Source organism: Salmo salar, chromosome ssa05, assembly GCF_905237065.1.
Source record: "Salmo salar chromosome ssa05, Ssal_v3.1, whole genome shotgun sequence".
In the NCBI taxonomy this organism is placed as follows: Eukaryota; Metazoa; Chordata; class Actinopteri; order Salmoniformes; family Salmonidae; genus Salmo; species Salmo salar.
Window position 1 is genome coordinate 17,744,578 of NC_059446.1, and position 26,664 is coordinate 17,771,241.

General features: G+C 44.9%; 2 protein-coding genes across 4 annotated transcripts; one reads left to right on the top strand and one right to left on the bottom strand.

Moving 5' to 3' along the window:
- Window positions 1-44: 44 nt before the first annotated feature.
- LOC106604367 (zinc finger protein ubi-d4) lies at window positions 45-4,434 on the top strand. Of its 2 annotated transcripts, XM_014198925.2 has the most exons (10): window positions 45-155; window positions 756-916; window positions 1,006-1,113; window positions 1,252-1,445; window positions 1,610-1,787; window positions 1,857-1,991; window positions 2,337-2,468; window positions 2,791-2,903; window positions 2,986-3,067; window positions 3,185-4,434. In XM_014198925.2, exons 1-10 carry the CDS (start codon window positions 124-126, stop codon window positions 3,271-3,273), a joined length of 1,224 nt encoding a protein of 407 aa, XP_014054400.1. In that variant the 5' UTR covers window positions 45-123; the 3' UTR covers window positions 3,274-4,434. The 2 variants fall into 2 exon arrangements, with proteins under 2 accessions (XP_014054400.1, XP_045573910.1); XM_045717954.1 differs by having other exon boundaries at window positions 1,610-1,991.
- Window positions 4,435-5,198: 764 nt separating this feature from the next.
- On the bottom strand, window positions 5,199-25,528 carry slc24a6a (solute carrier family 24 member 6a). Of its 2 annotated transcripts, XM_014198923.2 has the most exons (16): window positions 24,106-25,527; window positions 23,714-23,824; window positions 18,392-18,468; window positions 18,128-18,202; window positions 17,647-17,731; window positions 17,271-17,374; window positions 17,075-17,175; window positions 16,922-16,975; window positions 15,567-15,706; window positions 14,356-14,519; window positions 7,937-8,177; window positions 7,563-7,729; window positions 7,262-7,376; window positions 6,444-6,556; window positions 6,263-6,328; window positions 5,199-6,125 (listed from the first exon to the last, which is right to left on the bottom strand). In XM_014198923.2, exons 1-16 carry the CDS (start codon window positions 24,212-24,214, stop codon window positions 6,015-6,017), a joined length of 1,833 nt encoding a protein of 610 aa, XP_014054398.1. In that variant the 5' UTR covers window positions 24,215-25,527; the 3' UTR covers window positions 5,199-6,014. The 2 variants fall into 2 exon arrangements, with proteins under 2 accessions (XP_014054398.1, XP_045573909.1); XM_045717953.1 differs by lacking the exons at window positions 5,199-6,125; window positions 6,263-6,328 and having other exon boundaries at window positions 6,514-7,120; window positions 24,106-25,528.
- Between the last annotated feature and the right edge of the window lie 1,136 nt (window positions 25,529-26,664).

Below are 26,664 nucleotides of genomic sequence, written 5' to 3' on the forward strand. Positions count from 1 at the left end.
TTGTTCAAGTTAACATGAGAATGCTCAAAACGGGACCTTTTATTTTGATAAGGTGGAAACGTATCTTGAACCCAGCTACACGCGCAGGCGCAGTGGACATTTTGACAACTGCACTGAGCAAACATGGCGGCGGCCGTAGATGGTGTTGTGAAAGTGTAAGTTGTGCTTTATTTTTTAAACGAGTTGGTGCATTTTACACTTTTAGAGATTTATGTCCCGACGTAGGAGTTTACAATATATTGGAATCTATGTAGAACATGACTATTTGCCCAATCTTTACAGCAAAGCGTTGGCTACACGTAGCTAGCCAACTAGCTATGGCTATTTATCTTGCTAGCAAGTTTAGCTAGCTTATGTTAGACAGCGTTTCAATTGAAAACGATTGTCAATTTAACTTAGGGTAAACTGTTTGATTACAGGACGGAAGTTCATAAACAGTCTACAAAGATTATGGTGTAAATTTAAATTGCACCTAACGTTAACTAATAGCTACGTAGCTGGCTCTATAGATAGGCCCATCTTTCACTGAGACCAGCGTAGCTAGCTTGCCAACCATTGAAGCGCAGCCTGTCTGCGGTTCTTCATTGTCTATCTACCGTCTCTGTATTATTCGCTATAGTAGCCAAGTGTTATCCTGTAATATTACAGTGAACGGAGGGGTCCTGTACAACTATACAGGATTATTCGTTTTGAAATGGTTAGAATAACGACTATGATAATTTCTAGTCTAGCATGAGTGTGTTTTCTTGTTTCAGGCTCGGGGAGCAGTACTATAAGGATGCTATGGAACAGTGCCACAGCTATAACGCTCGTCTGTGTGCGGAGAGGAGCATCCTTATGCCTTTCATCGACTCTCAGACGGGTGTTGCTCAAAGCAACTGCTACATCTGGATGGAGAAGAGACACCGGAGTGCAGGTCTGTAGCAAAGACGTGCGCACACACATTCACTCCCTCAAAAGCACACTTTAATGATAAACATTTATTCATCCATATGTTTTGTTCAGGCATGGCTCCTGGGCAGCTGTATAGCTATCCGTCTCGACGCTGGAGGAAGAGACGGCGGTCCCACCCTCCTGAGGACCCCCGTTTGGCTTTCCCACCTATCAAATCAGGTACAATCCCTCATCCTATGGCTTTTTATTATTTGTTATTTATATGTTAGAGGGCGTAGTGCTGCCTGTTAGTCTTCTGCCTCCTCAGTTTTGAATAAGCCTCTCGGTCTCTCTGTGTGTGTGTGTGTGTGTGTGTAGCGGAGCTGGAGCTGGGTCTGAAAAGGGATGTTGTGGGAACGGTGGACGGCAGCAGCCTGGAGGCCCTGCTGAAAGGGGAGCCCCTGGAGAGGAGGGGGCCGCCAGACCCCCGTGCCCCGGAGGACAACCCAGCCACACCTGAACCCGTGGCCGCCACAGTTTCCAGCCACACCTCCTCTGGACGCATCCGCAAGGTTAGATGGGACCTCTGACCTCCCTAGATCAATGAACCAACGTTTTTTTTTTAAAGCACATTCTACAAACGACGCTTCAGATTCCTAATACCCTTTACAAAAAGGTTTGCGTTGCTCCCAATGCTCTGTCAGTGCACCTGTCTTATCTTGAACTCGGCTTTCAGAGGGTGCTGGACCACGATGACTACCTGGATGATCTGGATGATGAGGACTTTGAGGATGAGACCCCGAAGAGACGAGGGAAGGGCAAGTCCAAGGGTCGTGGAGTGGGAAATGGAAAGAAGAAAATGGAGGCAGCCGCTGCAGCCTTGGAGGAGCAGGACAAACCATACGCCTGTGACAGTAAGTATACATTTATTTCATGTCATTTCTGTTGTGTGTGTGATGACTTAATGCTGTGTGTGTTTGCAGTCTGTGGGAAGCGCTATAAGAACCGTCCGGGCCTGAGCTACCACTACACACACTCCCATCTGGCGGAGGAAGAGGGGGAGGACAGAGAGGAGATAGAGTCCCCTCCCCCCCGGCGCCAGCCTGAGGAGCACAAGAGTGAGTCACTGTCTGGAATGATAGCAGCTAGAATCATGAGTCAGTCTACTGTAGAGCTGGTCACATTTCTATTATAGATCTAGAATCACTCCTGCTTATCTCATGATACCAGTCCTGAGTCAATCGCATGTCTTAACAGTTTACTACTTAATTTACTACAAAGGAATCAATAGAATAGTCCCAAAAGTGCATACCCAAAGCTAAATGAAGCACACCTCAAGAGCGAGTCAAACTATTACAAAGTTAGTCACTCTACTGTAGTTTCAGTTGGATGTCAGTGTTCTAGGGCAGGTTGAGAGCATTGTCTTTCATTCTCAATCTTCTCCGTTTCCTCTCTTATTCCAGCTCCTAAGAAAGGCCCTAACGGTCTGGCCCTGCCCAACGACTACTGCGACTTCTGTCTGGGAGACTCCGCCCACAACCAGAAGACCGGCCAGTCAGAGGAGCTGGTGTCCTGCTCAGACTGCGGACGCTCAGGTAGGAACCTCCCACCCATGTCCCACATTTCCATTAAAGGGATAGTTCAGGCAAAATCTATATTTGGGTGAAATTACCCTTACCTTAAATGGTCTTAAGGCCCATGGTGACAGAATCCACAATATTCCATTATTTATTTCTGCCACAGCCATGAGTTAGCATCGTCAAAATTCATGAATGTAAACAGCCGAACAGATGTAAGCAGTGCTGCACTGTAACTCATTAGTCTGGCTCTGTTTCACTTTTCTGTGGATGTATTTCAACCTTTATTTACCCAGGTTGGTAAGTAATGGATAACAGACCTGTGTCTGTCTCCCTTCAGGACACCCGTCCTGCCTGCAGTTCACAGATGTGATGATGGCAGCTGTGAAGACGTACCGCTGGCAGTGTATCGAGTGCAAGTGCTGCAACGTCTGTGGTACCTCAGAGAACGACGTGAGTGCTGCTCCACCTCTGCCTTTTCATACTTGTCCTTTTCCTTGTCGTCTCACACACTGCCTCTGTTTCTGTCTGTCAGGACCAGCTGCTGTTCTGTGATGACTGTGATCGAGGATACCACATGTACTGCCTCAAGCCTCCTATGACTGAGCCCCCAGAAGGTATGTCAGTCTAACCACAACTCCTGCTTGACTTCAATGAAGCCCACATTTACTATGATGATATTGTACTGGTGAGTTTGCCTGTATGAATCGCTCTGTCTCTTTGTGTGTTTTCAGGGAGTTGGAGTTGTCACCTTTGCCTGGCGCTGCTGAAGGACAAGGCATCCATATACAAGCAGCAGAGTCCCACCACAGAGGATGAATAGCGGTTAGTTATCAGTGTCTTTGGGGCCACCCCAGAGTAACCCACCCTGCCCTCAGCAGGGGACCCCACCTTACCACCTCATACAATGACAGTAGCCCCTGACACCCTGGTCCACACCCCCTCAATGACCAGGAGGTAGGGTCTGGTTGGGGACTGGAGAGGAGGGAGTCCACTCACCACCACCCTGTTAGCAAGCCCCGCCCCTTGCTGTCTTTCCTTCTATCACGGCTGTTAACTCACCTGGACTGTTACACACTCTGCAGAGACCACCGTAACCCTGGTAACCGCTCTACAGAGTTCACATTAGAAAGAAAGGATTCTCACGCTAACTATTCCCCAACTCAACTTCCCCCCTCTCCTTTATATGGTGTGGACTGCTAAGACAGGCAGTGTGCTTCATTTGTTGCCAAATTATCTATTTTTACTTCTTAAGTGTATGGATTTATGGATTTCAAAATATGATCACATTGTTGAGGGATATTAATAGTGGACTTTTGTAGTGAAGTTTTGTCTGTGTTCTTCTTTTATATGTTTTAAAAACATTTATCTCAAAGGTTCTGCAACAACAAAACAGAACCTCTGGTGCCAAGGTCCATATGTTGTCCCAAATGACACCCTATTCGCTTTACTGTGCACTTCTTTTGACCAGGGTCCAATAGGGTGCCTTTTGGGAGGCAACCATAGTCATTCTATCGTGACTGAATCACATCTTACTGCCGGTCTGATTTTAAACCTAACATTATTGAACATTTGTCAGCTATCATCTTTATGGTTTATGTAGCTGTTCATATGTGCCACAATGAGCGAGGCACATTGCATGCAGACTTGCACCTGTACTTGAGTACGACTGCACACACAATTATTTACACTTTGTTTTATTTTTTTAACATTTTATATAATCACTTGATATTCCATTGGGGCAGGGGATTTTTTTTCTAGTTAAATTTTGTAAAGTACCAGTATATATTAATGTCAATGGGGGAGCATATTACTCAATTCCAGTACGACTTTTTCTATTTGTTTTTAGTGACATTGATTTATTTTCTTTTGGGATATGTTAATGATCTCCATAGAGTATTTGTTATGGTAAATAATGTATTTTTATTTACTTTTTTTGTATTGAAACTGCTTTTGCCCTATTAAAATGTCCATGTATCTGCTACCAGTGTCTTAGGGAAGTGGACATTAAGGAAATTCCCATACTTCAGCAATAAGAAACTCAGGGATGGGTACATTTTTTAAAGCAGGGAGACTGCAAAAGGGATTATTGCACAGACTGTGGTATTTATTGCACTCATTCTCTAAACAATGCTCTGAAGTATTTACAGCAATGAAAACAGTGCAATCATCAGTCCAACAGTGAATGAAAACATGCTAAACACAATACATGCAACGCTTTTACATGAGGAAACTAGTCAATTTAAATAAATTAGGCCGTGATCTATGGATTTCACATGACTGGGAATACAGATATGCATCTGCTGGTCAGATAGCTTAAAAACGCAATGGGACTTAGGATCTCATCACGGTTTTTTATGCATTCAAATTGTTCGTTGTCCGTAGCTTATGTCTGCCCATACCATAACCCCACCGCCACCACGGGGCACTCTTGACATCAAAAAACCACATGGTCTGCGGTTTTGAGGCCTGACTGATAAAATGACGGAGACGGCTTGTATTGGAGAAATGAACATCCAATTCTCTGGTGGACATTATACAAGCCAATTGCACTCCATCAAACTAGAGATATCTGTGGCATTGTGTTGTGACCTTTTGTCACCAGCACAAGGTGCACCTGTGTAATGATCATGCTGTTTAATCAGCTTGATGTGCCACACCTGTCACGTGGATGGATTATCTTGGCAAAGGATAAAATGCTCACTAACAGGGATAAACAAAATTTGAGAGGAATAAGCTTATTGTGCATATGGAACATTTCTGGGATCTTTTATTTCAGCTCATAAAACATGGAACCAACACTTTACATTTTTGTTCAGTCTACACATTAAGAGTCATCCTACAAGCATACATGATTAGCAGAGTATGGTTACTGCTGTGGCACTCCTACAAGCAATACAATATTGGGTCTTAAAAGGTCCAATGCATCTGTTTTTATCTCAATATCAAATCATTTCTGGGTAACAATTAAGTACCTTACTGTGATTGTTTTAACTGAAAATGGTCAAAAATAGGTTTGGAACTCTTTGTAATAGGTCTTTTAACTAATTTACCGCCTGGTTATACCAGGCAAGCCAAAACTCCATCCCACTGTCTTTTCAAACACCTCTTACACTAAAAGGGCATTATCATTCATTTCACAGTATTATTCCAAACTCAGTGTGAAAATATATATAAAAACAGGAAAATCAAGTTTGTCTGCACTGGGCCTTTTAACACTTTCACTCTAAAGAATATGATTCATCATTGTCATCACGCAACTATAGATAGAAATTCAATACATTATAAATTAATTGTGTGAAGTGGATGTTCTCGACTGGTCATCTTCAGATATCACACATTTCTCTAGTTGCTCTGTATAAAACTATGTAAAAGATCCAGTTTGAAACATTTATCAAAGATAAAATGTAAGGTTTCCCATCAATAACAATATTCATAAATGTCTCAAATGCAAATGAACCGTAACTAAATACCCGTACAAATACAACTGATAAATGTCAACAAGTGAAAACATCACATGAAATACTATCATCATAATCATACTAAAATGTGTGGGAACCTGGCCTACAGTCGCTGGAAGCCGACCGAGCAGAGTAGGAAGATGGCATAGAGCATCATTAAACAGAGGCCCAGTCTGCGGTCCAGCCACCAACGGTTCAGATGAACACTCAGGACCTGAGAGAGAGAGTGATACAGAGAAATGGAGAAACAAGTGAGAGGTGGACAGAGAGGATTAGAGCAGCAGAAAAGTACTATATACAGTCTGATTTTGTTATGCAAATAACTTAAAAAGATATTACAGTGATACTCACAGTGAGGAACACTGAACCCAACAGCAGAACAACTGAATACACCAGGCCTTTACTGTTGATATACACCTGCCAACCATAAAAACACAGCCTCTTTTTGTAGATGCACAACACCTAGCAGCTTTTTAGTTGATGAGCCACACAGAAACGAATCAACACAACAACAAAACAAATCTGTCCCTACCACTGATCCGTAGTCGACCACCAGAGTGCGCAGGAACCAAGGGAACCCAAGTCCCAGGAGCACATCGAAGATATTACTGCCAATGGAGTTAGAGACAGCCATATCCCCCATACCTACAATACACACACCATACTGTTAGAGACAGCCATATCCCCCATACCTACAATACACACACCATACTGTTAGAGACAGCCATATCCCCCATACCTACAATACACACACCATACTGTTAGAGACAGCCATATCCCCCATACCTACAATACACACACCATACTGTTAGAGACAGCCATATCCCCCATACCTACAATACACACACCATACTGTTAGAGACAGCCATATCCCCCATACCTACAATACACACACCATACTGTTAGAGACAGCCATATCCCCCATACCTACAATACACACACCATACTGTTAGAGACAGCCATATCCCCCATACCTACAATACACACACCATACTGTTAGAGACAGCCATATCCCCCATACCTACAATACACACACCATACTGTTAGAGACAGCCATATCCCCCATACCTACAATACACACACCATACTGTTAGAGACAGCCATATCCCCCATACCTACAATACACACACCATACTGTTAGAGACAGCCATATCCCCCATACCTACAATACACACACCATACTGTTAGAGACAGCCATATCCCCCATACCTACAATACACACACCATACTGTTAGACAGGCATATCCCCCATACCTACAATACACACACCATACTGTTAGAGACAGCCATACAAAACAAACAAAAAAGGTTAACGTCACAACACACAAAGATTGATTAGAATTCGACTACCTTGTCGGGCGACGATCAGGCTGGCCATACAGTCCGGGACGCTGGTGCCAGCTGCCAGGAAGGTGATGCCCATCACCACCTCAGGGATGCCCAGCGTGTAACTGATAATGGTCACCTGGGAGCATAGACGGCATTAGGTGACATAGGGGATTATAACGCTGTTACATTCTTATCAACATGATCAAATCCCATTAGACAGCATTGTCCCACCTTGTAACACACGCTGTGTACATGTGTGCTATGTGTAGGAACATGTTTGTTTTTATGTGTCAGCTTGTGTAGGTGTGCTCTGTAGTCATACCATCCAGACCATGAGGTAGGAGAAGACTGCGATCCAGAGTGTGGAGGCCAGGAAGGTCAGGAGGTACCAGCGGCTCCACCGAGGCAGGATACAGTTGGGTACGGTGCAGCAGAGCAGCAGGCACAGAGGCCATGACACCAGCCAGCGCACACGCTCACAGTGCCCTCCTGAGGATGGAGGGAGCAGCACCTTGGTTTTTCAATCATCAATCACAAAGTGCAACAGTAGTCACAAAGAGCTTTACAGTAACCTGACCTCAATCTACAAAGAGCAAGAAGCAGCAGCAAGAAACCTTGAGAGGAACCAGACTCAATATCATCAGAATATAGCAACAGGTTCCTTGTTTGTAAATGTGTTTGTAAGGTTACGCTCACCTGGCACTATGAAGGGACTGAAAGAGACCTCCTCTTCTTCCTCCATCTCCTCCTCTTCGGGCTGTAACCCCTCTGTGTTCCCCTCCGGCCCCCCATCCCTGTCTCCATCCCCCTCCAGTGGCTGCCTCTCACTGTCCCCCGCTCCACCGTTCTCTATTCCCCATGATGCTCCCTGATCTCCCCCCTCCTCCCCCGCTCCACCGTTCTCCTCCTGGCCCCGAGCCCGGCTCAACCTCTGCCTCTGTGAGTGAGAAGGTAAGAGACAAACTTTATACGTTTTACAGTTTTTATCTGTTAGAGTAGGAGTATGTCACAACTGGAGCATGGCGCAGGAGAACATCCAACAGCACAATGTTGGCATTTAGCATTAAGCCAGAACAGAACAAAAGGGATGAAACAAGCATAGTGTGTTTGTGCTTTGTAATCGTGCATCCAGCAAAAGCTAAGGCATGAGAGTGTTAGGAAATATGCAATGCATTTGTGTAGGGCTGTGACGGTCACGGAATTTCATCAGCCTGTGATTGTCAAGCAAATAACTGCAGGTCTCACGGTAATTTACCATTAATTAACAAACACAGCCACTGATGCAGACCTTTGGAACATCTACATTTTAACAAGTCTAAGAAATCCATTTAATATAGCCTACACCATAACAATAAATCCATTATTATTTTAGACAGGTTTAAAGAAACATGATATGAAGAAAATGTAGTCTATTTCAGAAGAACAAAATAACATACTCTGAGTTGTCCTTATGTTAGGTCCTGATGTGGCTATGCCAAATGGCTGTGGGCTACACTAGTTCATTTAGCAGGTCCTGATGTGGCTATGCCAAATGGCTGTGGGCTACACTAGTTCATTTAGCAGGTCCTGATGTGGCTATGCCAAATGGCTGTGGGCTACACTAGTTCATTTAGCAGGTCCTGATGTGGCTATGCCAAATGGCTGTGGGCTACACTAGTTCATTTAGCAGGTCCTGATGTGGCTATGCCATATGGCTGTGGGCTACACTAGTTCATTTAGCAGGTCCTGATGTGGCTATGCCATATGGCTGTGGGCTACACTAGTTCATTTAGCAGGTCCTGATGTGGCTATGCCATATGGCTGTGGGCTACACTAGTTCATTTAGCAGGTCTTGATGTGGCTATGCCAAATGGCTGTGGGCTACACTAGTTCATTTAGCAGGTCCTGATGTGGCTATGCCATATGGCTGTGGGCTACACTAGTTCATTTAGCAGGTCCTGATGTGGCTATGCCATATGGCTGTGGGCTACACTAGTTCATTTAGCAGGTCCTGATGTGGCTATGCCATATGGCTGTGGGCTACACTAGTTCATTTAGCAGGTCCTGATGTGGCTATGCCATATGGCTGTGGGCTACACTAGTTCATTTAGCAGGTCCTGATGTGGCTATGCCATATGGCTGTGGGCTACACTAGTTCATTTAGCAGGTCCTGATGTGGCTATGCCATATGGCTGTGGGCTACACTAGTTCATTTAGCAGGTCCTGATGTGGCTATGCCATATGGCTGTGGGCTACACTAGTTCATTTAGCAGGTCCTGATGTGGCTATGCCATATGGCTGTGGGCTACACTAGTTCATTTAGCAGGTCCTGATGTGGCTATGCCATATGGCTGTGGGCTACACTAGTTCATTTAGCAGGTCCTGATGTGGCTATGCCATATGGCTGTGGGCTACACTAGTTCATTTAGCAGGTCCTGATGTGGCTATGCCATATGGCTGTGGGCTACACTAGTTCATTTAGCAGGTCCTGATGTGGCTATGCCATATGGCTGTGGGCTACACTAGTTCATTTAGCAGGTCCTGATGTGGCTATGCCATATGGCTGTGGGCTACACTAGTTCATTTAGCAGGTCCTGATGTGGCTATCCCATATGGCTGTGGGCTACACTAGTTCATTTAGCAGGTCCTGATGTGGCTATGCCATATGGCTGTGGGCTACACTAGTTCATTTAGCAGGTCCTGATGTGGCTATGCCATATGGCTGTGGGCTACACTAGTTCATTTAGCAGGTCCTGATGTGGCTATGCCATATGGCTGTGGGCTACACTAGTTCATTTAGCAGGTCCTGATGTGGCTATGCCATATGGCTGTGGGCTACACTAGTTCATTTAGCAGGTCCTGATGTGGCTATGCCATATGGCTGTGGGCTACACTAGTTCATTTAGCAGGTCCTGATGTGGCTATGCCATATGGCTGTGGGCTACACTAGTTCATTTAGCAGGTCCTGATGTGGCTATGCCATATGGCTGTGGGCTACACTAGTTCATTTAGCAGATCCTGATGTGGCTATGCCATATGGCTGTGGGCTACACTAGTTCATTTAGCAGGTCCTGATGTGGCTATGCCATATGGCTGTGGGCTACACTAGTTCATTTAGCAGGTCCTGATGTGGCTATCCCATATGGCTGTGGGCTACACTAGTTCATTTAGCAGGTCCTGATGTGGCTATGCCATATGGCTGTGGGCTACACTAGTTCATTAAGCAGGTCCTGATGTGGCTATGCCATATGGCTGTGGGCTACACTAATTCATTTAGCAGGTCCTGATGTGGCTATGCCATATGGCTGTGGGCCACTCTAGTTCATTTAGCAGGTCCTGATGTGGCTATGCCATATGGCTGTGGGCTACACTAGTTCATTTAGCAGGTCCTGATGTGGCTATGCCATATGGCTGTGGGCTACACTAGTTCATTTAGCAGGTCCTGATGTGGCTATCCCATATGGCTGTGGGCTACACTAGTTCATTTAGCAGGTCCTGATGTGGCTATGCCATATGGCTGTGGGCTACACTAGTTCATTTAGCAGGTCCTGATGTGGCTATGCCATATGGCTGTGGGCTACACTAGTTCATTTAGCAGGTCCTGATGTGGCTATGCCATATGGCTGTGGGCTACACTAGTTCATTTAGCAGGTCCTGATGTGGCTATGCCATATGGCTGTGGGCTACACTAGTTCATTTAGCAGGTCCTGATGTGGCTATGCCATATGGCTGTGGGCTACACTAGTTCATTTAGCAGGTCCTGATGTGGCTATGCCATATGGCTGTGGGCTACACTAGTTCATTTAGCAGGTCCTGATGTGGCTATGCCATATGGCTGTGGGCTACACTAGTTCATTTAGCAGGTCCTGATGTGGCTATGCCATATGGCTGTGGGCTACACTAGTTCATTTAGCAGGTCCTGATGTGGCTATGCCATATGGCTGTGGGCTACACTAGTTCATTTAGCAGGTCCTGATGTGGCTATGCCATATGGCTGTGGGCTACACTAGTTCATTTAGCAGGTCCTGATGTGGCTATGCCATATGGCTGTGGGCTACACTAGTTCATTTAGCAGGTCTTGATGTGGCTATGCCATATGGCTGTGGGCTACACTAGTTCATTTAGCAGGTCCTGATGTGGCTATCCCATATGGCTGTGGGCTACACTAGTTCATTTAGCAGGTCCTGATGTGGCTATGCCATATGGCTGTGGGCTACACTAGTTCATTAAGCAGGTCCTGATGTGGCTATGCCATATGGCTGTGGGCTACACTAATTCATTTAGCAGGTCCTGATGTGGCTATGCCATATGGCTGTGGGCTACTCTAGTTCATTTAGCAGGTCCTGATGTGGCTATGCCATATGGCTGTGGGCTACACTAGTTCATTTAGCAGGTCCTGATGTGGCTATGCCATATGGCTGTGGGCTACACTAGTTCATTTAGCAGGTCCTGATGTGGCTATGCCATATGGCTGTGGGCTACACTAGTTCATTTAGCAGGGCCTGATGTGGCTATCCCATATGGCTGTGGGCTACACTAGTTCATTTAGCAGGTCCTGATGTGGCTATGCCATATGGCTGTGGGCTACACTAGTTCATTTAGCAGGTCCTGATGTGGCTATGCCATATGGCTGTGGGCTACACTAGTTCATTTAGCAGGTCCTGATGTGGCTATCCCATATGGCTGTGGGCTACACTAGTTCATTTAGCAGGTCCTGATGTGGCTATGCCATATGGCTGTGGGCTACACTAGTTCATTTAGCAGGTCCTGATGTGGCTATGCCATATGGCTGTGGGCTACACTAGTTCATTTAGCAGGTCCTGATGTGGCTATGCCATATGGCTGTGGGCTACACTAGTTCATTTAGCAGGTCCTGATGTGGCTATCCCATATGGCTGTGGGCTACACTAGTTCATTTAGCAGGTCCTGATGTGGCTATGCCATATGGCTGTGGGCTACACTAGTTCATTTAGCAGGTCCTGATGTGGCTATCCCATATGGCTGTGGGCTACACTAGTTCATTTAGCAGGTCCTGATGTGGCTATGCCATATGGCTGTGGGCTACACTAGTTCATTTAGCAGGTCCTGATGTGGCTATCCCATATGGCTGTGGGCTACACTAGTTCATTTAGCAGGTCCTGATGTGGCTATGCCATATGGCTGTGGGCTACACTAGTTCATTTAGCAGGTCCTGATGTGGCTATCCCATATGGCTGTGGGCTACACTAGTTCATTTAGCAGGTCCTGATGTGGCTATGCCATATGGCTGTGGGCTACACTAGTTCATTTAGCAGGTCCTGATGTGGCTATGCCATATGGCTGTGGGCTACACTAGTTCATTTAGCAGGTCCTGATGTGGCTATGCCATATGGCTGTGGGCTACACTAGTTCATTTAGCAGGTCCTGATGTGGCTATGCCATATGGCTGTGGGCTACACTAGTTCATTTAGCAGGTCCTGATGTGGCTATGCCATATGGCTGTGGGCTACACTAGTTCATTTAGCAGGTCCTGATGTGGCTATCCCATATGGCTGTGGGCTACACTAGTTCATTTAGCAGGTCCTGATGTGGCTATGCCATATGGCTGTGGGCTACACTAGTTCATTTAGCAGGTCCTGATGTGGCTATGCCATATGGCTGTGGGCTACACTAGTTCATTTAGCAGGTCCTGATGTGGCTATGCCATATGGCTGTGGGCTACACTAGTTCATTTAGCAGACAAGATTTGTTTAGAATTCCGTGGTATTATTTTATAGTATGAAGAATACAATAGAACATAGCTGAATAAAATGGAAAGTATATTTTATCCAAATGATTTGAGGGAGTGCCGACATATGCGGCTATTCTGTGTTGAGCGGTTAACAAAGAAATAGGTATTCCTATATACTTCATTTAGTCTCTCATTCACAATGAATGTTCCATTAGCAGAAAACACCATTATCAAAAGTGACCACAAATGCGATTATGCATGTAATGCTTTTATTATGAAGGTGCATTTTTATGGTGAAAATGATCTTCCCCAAACTTGAAACTCAGGCCATGCATTCAGTATGTATGCCAGTTAGGCTCTACACCCGTTGTAAAGCGGATTAATGTGCTTAATTTTAAATAAGTTATTTTGCCACTTTAGTTGTGATACAAACCTTATCAAAACATATAGGCCTATGGGCTAGGCTACATGAGGTGTGTGACTATGATTCGAACAAGGCATTGTTTCTTGCCTTAAGATGGGCATCACAAGTGATAATATATCATTCACAAGTGATAAGCTAATATTGTCACCCATCAGACTATTCTTGATTTTATTTTGTCTTTACATATACGTGTAAAATGAGTTTTGATTTAGAATGGACCATTATCATGCACCTGTCTGGAAACAGGAGTAGGGAAAAATACATGTCATCTTTGCACTTAAATAGCAAATAGAGGACACTTTTCCTGTGATTCATTTTCATGCCAGCAGGTAGGCTATACTTCTGTTGTAAATTATGTCCAATGTGCTAAATATTAGGAAAGTTGAGAAATAAATATAGTAGGCCTAGCCTATAGAAAGCAGATGGGATCCTCTTTTTTTTAATAGAGGCCATCACTCTGTTTTCTCGCCTATAGAAATGATGCACAACATGAGCTGATGGACTCTCATGAAGTGTTTGATTAGATTTGTATTGATGTCAGAGGGATTAGAGGGACAATAGAGTGCTGAGTACCAGGCAGTTAGCTAGTTTGGTAGGCTACTAATGACCAGCAGCATCAGAGCTTGGAGAAGCCTAATTACCTCGACTAAACAGTCACGTGGAATTTGACTGCCTTCATTACCCGTGACCGCTGGTGTGGCGGTAATACGGACACCGCAACAGCCCTACATGTGTGTGGGGTGGTCACCATAACAGCCCTACATGAAGTGTGGGGTGGTCACCGTAACAGCCCTACATGAAGTGTGGGGTGGTCACCGTAACAGCCCTACATGAAGTGTGGGGTGGTCACCGTAACAGCCCTACATGAAGTGTGGGGTGGTCACCGTAACAGCCCTACATGTGTGTGTTTTTTGCACTTCTATAATAACCATGCATCTTTCCATGCTAAGGTGTGGAGACATTCTGCTGTGTGTGTGGTGTGTGCACGTGTGTCCTGTGTACCTCATTGATGACCATGCGTCCTGCCATGCGGAGGCGTGTGTAGGGGGGGAAATGTGGGGTGATCAGGAGATGGAGGCTTGCCTCAGAGAAGCTCAGCTGGTGAGGCTGCAGACTCATCAACTCATCCACCATCACTACCGCAGTCTCCTGCCCTGCACACGAATCTGGGAGAGATGTGGGAGGAGAAGGAGGTGGAGAAGAGAGGGAGGAGGAGAGAGAGAGAGAGAGAGGAGGAGGAGTAAAGAGAGAGGGAGGAGGAGAGAGGGAGGAGGAGTAAAGAGAGAGAGAGAGAGAGAGAGAGGAGGAGTAAAGAGAGAGAGAGAGAGAGGAGGAGGAGAAAGGAGAGAGGGAGAGAGAGAGAGAGAGAGAGAGAGAGAGAGAGAGAGAGAGAGAGAGAGAGAGAGAGGAGGAGAAAGGAGAGAGGGAGGAGGAGAGAGGGAGGAGGAGTAAAGAGAGAGAGAGAGAGAGAGAGAGAGAGAGAGGAGGAGAAAGGAGAGAGGGAGGAGGAGAGAGGGAGGAGGAGTAAAGAGAGAGAGAGAGGAGGAGAAAGGAGAGAGGGAGGAGGAGAGAGGGAGAAGGAGTAAAGAGAGAGAGAGAGGAGGAGAAAGGAGAGAGGGAGGAGGAGAGAGGGAGAAGGAGACAGGGAGGAGGAGTAAAGAGAGAGAGAGAGAGAGAGAGGAGAAAGGAGAGAGGGAGGAGGAGAGAGGGAGAAGGAGACAGGGAGGAGGTGAGAGGGAGGAGGAGAGAGGGAGAAGGAGACAGGGAGAAGGAGACAGGGAGGAGGAGACAGGGAGAAGGAGACAGGGAGAAGGAGAGAGGGAGGAGGAGAGAGGGAGAAGGAGACAGGGAGGAGGTGAGAGGGAGAAGGAGACAGGGAGGAGTAAAGAGAGAGAGAGAGAGAGGAGGAGAAAGGAGAGAGGGAGGAGGAGAGAGGGAGAAGGAGAGAGGGAGGAGGAGAGAGGGAGGAGGTGAGCAAACGTAGGTTTTCAACTGAAAGAGCTACTTTATGTCCATCTATTTTAGAATCAGGATCCAATGGGAATATGTTCCATTTGATTGAAAACAATTTGAAGCAATGTGGATATAAGTGTGTGCGTACACACACACACACACACACACACACACACACACACACACACACACACACACACACACACACACACACACACACACACACACACAAACAATCAGTGGTAGAGACACAAACCGACCTCTCTTCAGCAGCACCATGTCAGTGTCACAGTCAACTCCTCCATGCCCCACTGCGGTAGTCCGTCTCAAGGTACTGAAGCAGGGCTGGCCCCCTCGACCACAGTGCCTCTCCACCCAGCCTGACAGGGGTCTGTTGAACCTACACAGTATCGCAACCAACATTTGTCATGGATAGATACCCTGCTTGTGCTTATCTGAAGTAAAATGTTGTGGGGTAAGAGAGGGAACTGAACAAATAGTAAACTATAAGAGGCACAGACAAAGTCAGCAACCTACCCCATGATGATAATGTAGTCAGCAACCTACCCCATGATGATAATGTAATCAGCAACCTACCCCATGATGATAATGTAGTCAGCAACCTACCCCATGATGATAATGTAGTCAGCAACCTACCCCATGATGATAATGTAGTCAGCAACCTACCCCATGATGATAATGTAGTCAGCAACCTACCCCATGATGATAATGTAATCAGCAACCTATCCCACGATGATAATGTAGTCAGCAACCTACCCCACGATGATAATGTAGTCAGCAACCTACCCCCATGATGATAATGTAGTCAGCAACCTACCCCATGATGATAATGTAATCAGCAACCTACCCCATGATGATAATGTAATCAGCAACCTACCCCATGGTGATAATGTAGTCAGCAACCTACCCCATGATGATAATGTAATCAGCAACCTACCCCATGATGATAATGTAATCAGCAACCTACCCCATGATAATGTAGTCAGCAACCTACCCCATGATGATAATGTAGTCAGCAACCTACCCCATGATGATAATGTAGTCAGCAACCTACCCCATGATGATAATGTAATCAGCAACCTACCCCATGATGATAATGTAATCAGCAACCTACCGCACGATGATAATGTAGTCAGCAACCTACCCCATGGTGATAATGTAGCCAGCAACCTACCCCGCGATGATAATGTAGTCAGCAACCTACACCGCGATGATAATGTAGTCAGTTACTCACTTCATGATAATAATGTAGTCAATAACTCATCTCATTGTGATAATGCAGTCAGTAACTCCCTTCATGGTGATAATGTAGCCAGCTACTCACTCCACGATGATAATGTAGCCAGTTACTTCATAGTGATAATAGTCAGTAACCTACCTTATGATGATAATGTAGCCAGTTACTTCATAGTGATAATAGTCAGTAACCTACCCTATGATGATAATGTAGTCAGTTACTTCATAGTGATAGTCAGTAACCTACCCTATGATGATAATGTAGTCAGTTACTCACTACACGATGATAATGTAGCCAGTTACTTCATAGTGATAGTCAGTAACCTACCCTATGATGATAATGTAGTCAGTTACTCACTTCATGATGATAATGTAGACTAGATACATGGAGATCAGTATGATGGTCTCCCACCTACAACAGAGAAAAACTGTTTAAAAGCACAATCTATATGTATCAATATGTTCTAAATATGTAGAGAACCCAGTCTTGTTAATGGTCCAATGTCCTTACCAAATCACTTTGTCATCATAGATCACCACAATCAGCATCAATATAGACAGGATGTAGTAGAGAGAATCCCGAAGCAGCGGCCACCAGCTCAGCGAGATAGGCTGAGAGAGAACACAACATACAGCTGAACAACACTGCCTGTCTAAACCTAAATCCTGCCATATTGCTTTCAACTGTCTCAAAGAAGTTGAGTAACCTGTCCGGCAAAGATCCCACAAATGCCGATGATGACGAGGATGTTGAAGACAGCCGATCCCACAATGGTGCCTACCCCCAAGTCACCTTTAGTGATGAAGACACCTGGGAGAACAAGAGGTCAACAGCAGTGCATATTGATCCAATCAGTCCAATCGGTATGCATTTGCAGGCCCCTTTTGGTGACCTGGGCCATGTTCAGTACAAAAACGTTGTGGAACTTTGCAGATAGAAATCCCATGACTAGAGCTGACATGATTCCTTATTCTATATACCAGAGAAGTATGTTTGTTCTACATCATAAATGTCTATCTGAACGTTGGCCAACGTTTTGTCCTGCTGAGCACGGCCCAGGATCAAGGATGTAGAATACTGACCAATTAAGGAGGTGAAGAGCTCAGGGGCGGAGCTCCCAGCCGCCATGAACGTTGCCCCGGCAACATCCTCACTGAGTTGAAGATTCTAGAAAAGAGGTTAATGCATAAACAGATAGGCTTTGTAATTAAAACAAACTTCAAACAGTGAAGAGGCAATCAAAAAGTAATGAGGGAAACAACCGCAGGTTGGCATTTATTGAGATGACATGCACTGGATGTAGCAATGCAGAGTGGTCACGAGCTGGCACAGCCACAAAGTCATTAAACCTAACCAAAAACTTGACCCTAACCTTAAACACCCTAATGCCTAACCTTAAAATAAGACAAAAAAGCTAATATTTTTACAATATAGCCAATTTTGACCTTGCAGCTGGCCCATCTAGCAGAAATGGTTCAGTTCTGCCTCTAGGGCACGACTCATGGCAATAAATGTCCACCTGCAAAGAAACCAACAGAAGTGGGAAGGTGTTTTTATTGTCACCTCTGATATCTTCTCCAGTGATGGAACAAAATAGACATCACAGACTATAGCCAGGGCATAGAACATGTAGACCGCCTAGGAAACACAGGAGAAGAAACAGCTTGTCTGTGGACTGAGTTGGATGACATAGTGATTGTTGGGGTACTGTTACAGTAGAAAGGTGTACTACGACAGCATTGTTAAACAACGCAGTAAGCTACATAGAGATCCTATTAAATTACTATATATGCATTCTAATTCCTAATGACATGGTAGGCCACTCACACAGACTACATGGAGAAGAACTGCTCCTTTTCTCCTCTGCTCAGGAGAGAAAATATCTGCTGGAAACTCGTGGATTGCTGAAAGAGAGGGAGAGGAGAGAGATATTGAGTGTGTTTTCTGAAGAAGGGTTCCAATTCAAGGGAATAAGACACAGTTTGTTGCGCTCCAAAACTCTAGCAGTTCTTGAGATTTGAGATCATGTGACCATGTGAGTGTTCCATTTCATCTCCTAGCAACAGCCACACAGCTCCTAGTTTAAGTGGTCTCTTTAGGATAGACAGTGCATTCAGAAAGTATTCAGACCCCTTGACTTTTTCCACATTTTGTGACGTTACAGCCTTATTCTGAAACAGATTAAAATATTTGTTTGTCCTCATCAATCTACACACAATACCCCATAATGACAAAGCAAAAACAGGTTTTTAGAAATGTTTGCAAATGTATTAAAAATGTAAAACAGAAATACCTTATTTACATAAGTATTCAGACCCTTTGCTATGAGAATCGAAATTGAGCTCAGGTGCATCCTGTTTCCATTGATCATCCTTGAGATGTTTCTACAACTTGGGAGTCCACCTGTGGTAAGATCAATTGATTGGACATGATTTGGAAAGGCACACACCTGTCTATATAAGGTCCCAGAGTTGAAAGTGCATGTCAGAGCAAAATCCAAGCCATGAGGTTGAAGGAATTGTCCGTAGAGCTCAGAGACAGGATTGTGTCGAGACACAGATCTGGGGAAGGGTACCAAAACAGAATTGAAGGTCTCCAAGAACACAGTGGCCTCCATCATTCTTAAATGGAAGCTGTTTGTAACCACCAAGACTCTTCCTAGAGCTGGCCGCCCGGCCAAACTGAGCAATCGGGGGAGAAGATGACGAAGAACCCGATTGTCACTCTGACAGAGCTCCAGTTCCTCTGTGTAGATGGGGGAACCTTCCATAAGGACCACCATCTCTGCAGCCCTCCACCAATCAGGCCTTTATGGTAGAGTGGCGAGACGGAAGCCACTCCTCAGTAAAAGGCACATGACAGCCAGCTCGGAGTTTGCCCCTGAGCTCTTCACCTCCTTAATTGGTCAGTATTCTACAACCTTGATCCTGGGCAGCGTTCAGCAGGACAAAACGTTGGCCAACGTTCAGATAGATTTCCATGATGTAGAACTAAAATACTTCTCTGGTATATAGAATAAGGAATCATGTCAGCTCTATAGTAGCCATATCTAGGAAAACCAAAGTTCCAAAGGCTGGGCCTAATATAGTGTATAAGAAGTCATACAAAGGGCACGTAAAGACTCTCAGACCATGATAAACAAGATTCTCTGGTCTGATTAAACCAAGATTGAACTCTTTGGCCTGAATGCCAAGTTTCACGTCTGGAGGAAACCTGGCACCATCCCTACGTTGAATCATGGTGGTGGCAGTATCATGCTGTGGGGTGATTTTCAGCGGCAGGGACTGGGAGACTAGTCAGGATTGAGGGAAAGATGAACAGAGCAAAGTACAGAGCGATCCTTGATGAAAACCTGCTACAGAGTGCTCAGGACCACAGACTGGGACGAAGGTTCACCTTACAACAGGACAACGACCCTAAGCACACAGCCAAGACAACGCAGGAGTGGCTTCGGGACAAGTCTGTCAATGTCCTTGAGTGGCCCAGCCAGAGCTCGGACTTGAATTCAATCAAACATCTCTGGAGAGACCTGAAAATAGCTGTGCAGCGACACTTCCCATCCAACCTGACAGAGCTTGAGAGGATCTGCTGAGAAGAATGGGAGAAACTCTCCAAATACAGATGTGCCAAGCTTGTAGCATCATACCTAACAAGACTCAAGGCTGTAATCGCTGCAAAAGGTGCTTCAACAAATTACTGAGTAAAGGGTCTGAATACTTATGTAAATATGATATTTCGGGGGGGTGGAGTTTTGTCATTATGGGGGTATTGTGTGTAGATTGAGGGGGTAAAAACTATCATTCATTTTAGAATAAGGCTGTAACATAACAAAATGTGGAAAGTCAAGGGGTCTGAATACTTTCCCAAATGCACTGTATGCAACCTACCTCAGACCCCTTGGCCTGGACCCTAAACTCACTCACATTGGCCAAGCCCTACGCACATTTGTATGCATACATGCTACACACACACCAGACGTGACAAGAAGTGGGCGATACTAACAGGGCAGCATTTTAAAAAAGCTCAGAATACACTCTGCTAGCAGTTCTAGAATTTAGCATTTAGTTGCCTAGCAACACGGACCTCAAAGGCGTATTAATGAGGGTTTAGGCATCCGTCTGAACCCCTTTATAGCCAGACTCAGTAAGTATAATTTACTTCATTTGTGATTATGAAATATTAAACTGTCGGGGAGCCAAAACAAACCCAGGCAAAACATAATTCTCAAGCGGCCACTGGGCAAGCCATCCTTTGATCTGTCGGTATCAGACAGCTGGTGTTCTCGTTTGCTTGTAGCATACAAGCATGTAGGTTACTCTACTGCACAAAAAAAAAAATGTTCAAGTGGAGTCAGCTATGAACGTTACAGCAGTAAAATGTCATTTTAATTTACATAGACAAGTTCAACAAATAGGCCGCCTAATGCGGAGCAGGTAGCGGTGTTATCTGGGCTCCCGAGTAACGCAGCGGTCTAAGGCACTGCATCACTACAGTCCCTGGTTTGAATTCAGGCTGTATCACATCCGGCCGTGATTGGGAGTTCCATAGAGCGGCGCACAATGGGCCCAGCGTCGTCCGGGTTTGGCCGTCATTGTAAATAAAAATGTGTTCTTAACTGACTTGCCAAGTTAAATAAAAATTATGCTTGACCCATAGCAACTGTAGGGTTGAATAAATGTGCCATCAAAAGGTTGCAATAGTAATCCAAGAAGAAAAAACAATTAGCAAACTAACACTGCAAGTGCATGAACATTTATTTGGCTGTAGGCTAATCACCCACCCGTAGGCTATGCACATTTGCAAGCAATGCGTGTGTGTATCTATCTATTTGCTAGTCAGCTAAATTAGCTAGCTTGCTTCACTTACCAGTAGACAGAGCTGGCATTCGTGATTAGTGTCCAGCATTCTGCTAACATTGCTCGTGCTGAGAAATCTGAAATATGTTCCAACTAGCAAGTGTTGCACTAGGAAAATATTCTCAATCTCTTGCTGAATGAAAATCGCCAACAATTCCAGTTCATTCAGAAACTCAAACTAGCAACATCAAAGTAACTTTGTAATGACAGACCGACCAGTGTTTTCAAATCTGCAGTCTTGCATATCATCAACTGTAGCACAGACGGACTGAGCCAGGAGCCAATAATATCAACCGTTACAACATGCATTTGTCTGCTAAATTACGTTTATTCTGTATCACTCAACTCTCATTTATGAGTCTCATTTGTGTTAAGAGAGATATACACTATCTATACAAAAGTATGTGGACACCCCTTCAAATGAGTGGATTCGGCTATTTCTGCCACACCTGTTGCTGACAGGTGTATAAAATCAAGCACACGGCCATGCAATCTCCATAGATAAACACTGGCAGTAGAATGGCCTTACTGAAGCTCAGAACCTTTCAACGTACCTTTTCAACAAGTCAGTTCGTCAAATTTCTGCCCAGCTAGTGCTGCCACGGTCAACTGTAAATGCTGTTATTGTGAAGTGAAAACATCTAGGAGCTTTCTAACCTTTATTTACCTAGGCAAGTCAATTAAGAACAAATTCTTATTTACAATGACGTCCTATGGGACTCCCAATCGCAGCCAGACAATCGCAGCCAGACGTGATACAGCCTGGAATCAAACCAGGTACTGTAGTGACGCCACTTGCACTGAGACGCAGTGCCTTAGACCACTGCGGCACTCAGGAGCTACAATGGCTCAGCCGAGAAGTGGTTGAATGCCGAGTGCTGAAGCACGTAGCATGTAAAAATAGTCTGTCCTCGGTTGCAACACTCACTACTGCATTCCAAACTCCCTCTGGAAGCAAAATCAGCACAAGAACTGTTCGTCAGGAGCTTCATGAAAGGGTTTCCATGGCTGAGCAGCCGCACATAAGCCTAAGTGTCGGCTGGAGTGGTGTAAAGCTCTGGAGAAGTGGAAATGCGTTCTCTGGAGTGATGAATCACGCTTCACCATCTGGCAGTCCAACGGACGATTCTGAGTTTGGCGAATGCCAGGAGAACGCTAACTGCCTCAATGTATAGCGCCAACTGTAAAGTTTTGTGGAGGAGGAATAATGGTCTGGTGCTACTTTTCATGGTTCGGGAACAGGCTTAGTTCCAGTGAAGGGAAATCTTAACGTTACAGCATATAATGACATTCTAGACGATTCTATGCTTCTAACTTTTTCGCAACAGTTTGGGGAAGGCCCTTTCCTATTTCAGCATGACAATGCCGCTGTGCACAAAGCGAGGTCCATGCAGAAATGGTTTGTCGAGATCGGTGTGAAAGAACTTGACTGGCATGCACAGAGCCCTGACCTCAACCCCATCAAACACCTTTGGGATGAATTGGAATGCCGACTGCGAGCCAGGCCTAATTGCCCAATATCAGTGCCCGACCTCACTAATGTTCTTGTGGTTAAATGGAAGCAAGTCCCCGCAGCAATGTTCCAACATCTAGTGGAAAGTCTTCCCATAAGAGTGGAGGCTGTTATAACTACAAAGGGGGACCAACTTCTTATTAACGCCTGTGATTTTGGAAAGAGATGTTCGACAAGCAGGTGTCCACATACTCTTGGTCATGATGTGTTGCTGTAGTCGTGGCGGGATCAGAGAGACATTTAGAACATGTGCGATAGAAATTATCACTAGGCCTATGCCTCATAATTTCCTGGAGAAATCTGACCTGCAATTTGTTAATAAAGCTGCTGGAGTTTTTATTTAACTAGGCAAGTCAGTTAAGAACAAATTCTTATTTTCAATGACGGCCAAGGAACAGTGGGTTAACTGCCTGTTCAGGGGCAGAACGACAGATTTGTACCTTGTCAGCTCGGGGATTTGACCACTAACCACTAGGCTACCCTACCGCACCGAGTTATAATTCGTAAAACCTTCATTTGTGTCACTTTGAAGTGATCCAAATGGCAAATTCATCTTTCACCTATACAATTCAAGATATATTAAACCTGAAGAAAATAAATGACATTTTATTTGACTTACTGAGTCTGGTTTTAAAGAAATGATGAGAGACAGCCAGAGAGATTGACAGACAGGCTAGAGACACTGGATGAGTGAGTGGGAAGCAGAGGAGTAATGCACAGGTAGACAGACAAGACACCAATGATCCAAGAGCACAGGAACAAACTAAAATACTAGTGCACCAGCTCTGGGCGTTGTAGGAGTGTAGGTGTGGTTCTCCTCTTCTCTCTCCTGCGTTAGTTCCCTCTTAGACCACGGGAAGTCACCAACAACATCACTGGGGCTTGGAGAGTCTGTCAGGATAGAGCAGCATAGATTATTTCCTATAAAATATTAGCATATTAAATATTATGACTTTATAAAAAGCGATCACATTGTTTTTAGGGGAGGCCGGGGTAGGCCGTCATTGTAAATAAGAATTTGTTCTTAACCGTCTTGCCTAGTTAAATAATGGTGAAATAAAACATTTTAAAATAATAAGAATTTAATAATGAAACAGGTGTGATGATTGAATAAACCACTGATATTTTATGTATGAATGAAATGAATAACGCGACTCTGGGGGGAAACGCACCTGTTACGTCTAGGAGCTGCATGAGCCAGGTGGCCGTGACCATCCCGACTCCACAGACACCGAGCCGCCAGAAAAGCCGCATGCGCTTAGGTCTCACCGCCGCCTTCATCTCGCTGCTGTTCTCTCAGCTCAGAACATGTCGGTCACCATCGCAGCGTCGGTTCTCCGGTTTATATCAGATGATCAGGTGGAATCTTTTTCATGCACTCTCAGGGAAAGCTAGTTCTTCACGTGCAGCCATGGATTATTATTGTCAGCATCCCTGCACCCATTCTTTCCCACTCTCTGTCTTCAGAAGCACAGCATCTACCGCGGACATCTGTCCGTTCCTCCGCGGAACCGAGGAAACAGGCTATGGGCTTTTTGCTAAAGAATTAGTCTCGCACACAATAGCTTATGTTTTTAAGCGTCACATCGTCACAAGTCTGTACTATTTCCAGAATGTCCCACTCCTCCCATCATGTCTTCTTCGCTCCCAGTCTGTTCCAGTATCTTCATGACTCCGTCACGAGGGGTGTTTACCGTGAGCTCGTGGTGCCACCATCAGTGAGCACGACAATTGGGTGGGGCGCACCAACGAGCGAGCTCCAGTCTCAGGGACTAAATATGTATTTATCAACATGAGGCATGTCATGTTACGCCATTATGTAATTAATAATATAATATAAGACACACAACACAGACACAATTCCAATAAATAAATCATTATTTAATGTTGATGAAAATGCATCCACAAATACGAGCACAAAATAACTGTTGCAGGAGTAGCACTGACCAATAGGGTACTATGGGGTAACTGCCTCCCTAGGCAAGACAACAAAAACTACAATAGTCCCAGTAAGCAAAATGACGTTGAAATTAGGTTTAACTTAGGTTCTGAATGAAAGGTCAAAATACTTTTCTGGAAGTTGAAATCAAGTACATTTTCGGTTCTAGGTGAAAGTTGAGAACATATAATTCATAGATGTCTATGTTTGGGCCAAATCAAGGCTGGTCCAGACCAAATCTGAACCAAACATAGGCATCTATGATTGGTTTAGATTTGGTCCAGACCAAAAACCAACATCCGTGGATGTGGAAATCAAAGCTGGTCCAGACTGCACCAAAAAAAGACCTCCAGTCTGGACATCACCAAAAAAAGACGTCCAAAATGCATCAGTGTCGTTCTGTGCTTATTGTGGTATAGCCTACAGTGTAGCCGGAAATGTCATTTTAGGAATGCCCATCTACGTGGTAGGCCTACCGTTTGTAAAATACAAAAAAAAAGACGGCTCTCCTAACGGGACCGAAAAGAGGTCCAAAAGACGTTGGCGTCGGTCCGTGCTAAACCATGTCAGCCTGCAATGGCATTTTATGATTGCCCGTCCATTTGTAAAACAGGCAGTTGTATTGGCTTTATTTGTCCTGATTCCTGTGACTAATCAATTTGGCAATTTTAAGCTCTGAATATCAGCTACCCAGTCACGACCCGTCATTCAGGGCAGGTGGGGCAAAAAATAAGGCTTGCCTGTTTTGCATGTTATTTTGTCATTAATACACGTCACATATCAGTTTGCAAACAATGTAACAATTATGTATATCATTGAGTTAATAAAGCCGCATACAAACATGGTCTCTTTTTTTGTTTTCTTGAGTAAGGCAGCTCCAACATTCAGGTGTTTCAGCCTAGCTCGCTCATTGTCTTAATCGAAATTACGGATTGCTTCTTATCCACTTGTCGTCCCCTTATGCCATAGTTTGTACATCTCAATTGTCAGTAGAAACCACATTTGCAAGTCGTATATACATGTAGTTATTACCATGCATGAGATCCCCACATTGTAGCCTGTACATTTAATATATTCACTGATCATGTACTCTATCTTTGCAAATAAAGGTGCAGTTCAGGTATGAATGTCTGAGATTCTTTTTCAGTCGTATCCAATACCAGGAGTATCAAATTCCAGTCTTTGAATGATGCTGTGTCTGCATGTATGTATGACAATTATACATAAATAAAGGGAACACTTAAACAACACAATGTAACTCCAAGTCAATCACACTTCGGTGAAATCAAACTGTCCACTTAGGAAGCAACACTGATTGACAATAAATTTCACATGCTGTTGTGCAAATGGAATAGACAACAGGTGGAAATTATAGGCAATTAGCAAGACACCCCCAATAAAGGAGTGGTTCTGCAGGTGGTGACCACAGACCACTTCTCAGTTCCTATGCTTCCTGGCTGATGTTTTGGTCACTTTTGAATGCTGGCGGTGCTTTCACTCTAGTGGTAGCATGAGACGGAGTCTACAACCCACACAAGTGGCTCAGGTAGTGCAGCTCATCCAGGATGGCACATCAATGCGAGCTGTGGCAAGAAGGTTTGCTGTGTCTGTCAGCGTATTGTCCAGAGCATGGAGGCGCTACCAGGAGACAGGCCAGTACATCAGGAGACGTGGAGGAGGCCGTAGGAGGGCAACAACCCAGCAGCAGGACCGCTACCTCCGCCTTTGTGCAAGGAGGAGCAGGAGGAGCACTGCCAGAGCCCTGCAAAATGACCTCCAGCAGGCCACAAAT

What these genes read in the sequence shown, in the direction of transcription:
- LOC106604367 (XM_045717954.1), top strand. Translation starts at nt 124, where the DNA reads ATGGCGGCGGCCGTAGATGGTGTTGTGAAAGT. An exon ending in CTCAGACTGCGGACGCTCAG is followed by an intron (nt 2,469 to 2,790) that starts GTAGGAACCTCC and finishes GTCTCCCTTCAG; the next exon opens with GACACCCGTCCTGCCTGCAG. An exon ending in TATGACTGAGCCCCCAGAAG is followed by an intron (nt 3,068 to 3,184) that starts GTATGTCAGTCT and finishes GTGTGTTTTCAG; the next exon opens with GGAGTTGGAGTTGTCACCTT.
- slc24a6a (XM_014198923.2), bottom strand. Translation starts at nt 24,214, where the DNA reads ATGAAGGCGGCGGTGAGACCTAAGCGCATGCGGCTTTTCTGGCGGCTC. An exon ending in CACTGGAGAAGATATCAGAG is followed by an intron (nt 17,732 to 18,127) that starts GTGACAATAAAA and finishes CCTCTTTTCTAG; the next exon opens with AATCTTCAACTCAGTGAGGA. An exon ending in CAGTCCCTTCATAGTGCCAG is followed by an intron (nt 7,730 to 7,936) that starts GTGAGCGTAACC and finishes CTCCATCCTCAG; the next exon opens with GAGGGCACTGTGAGCGTGTG.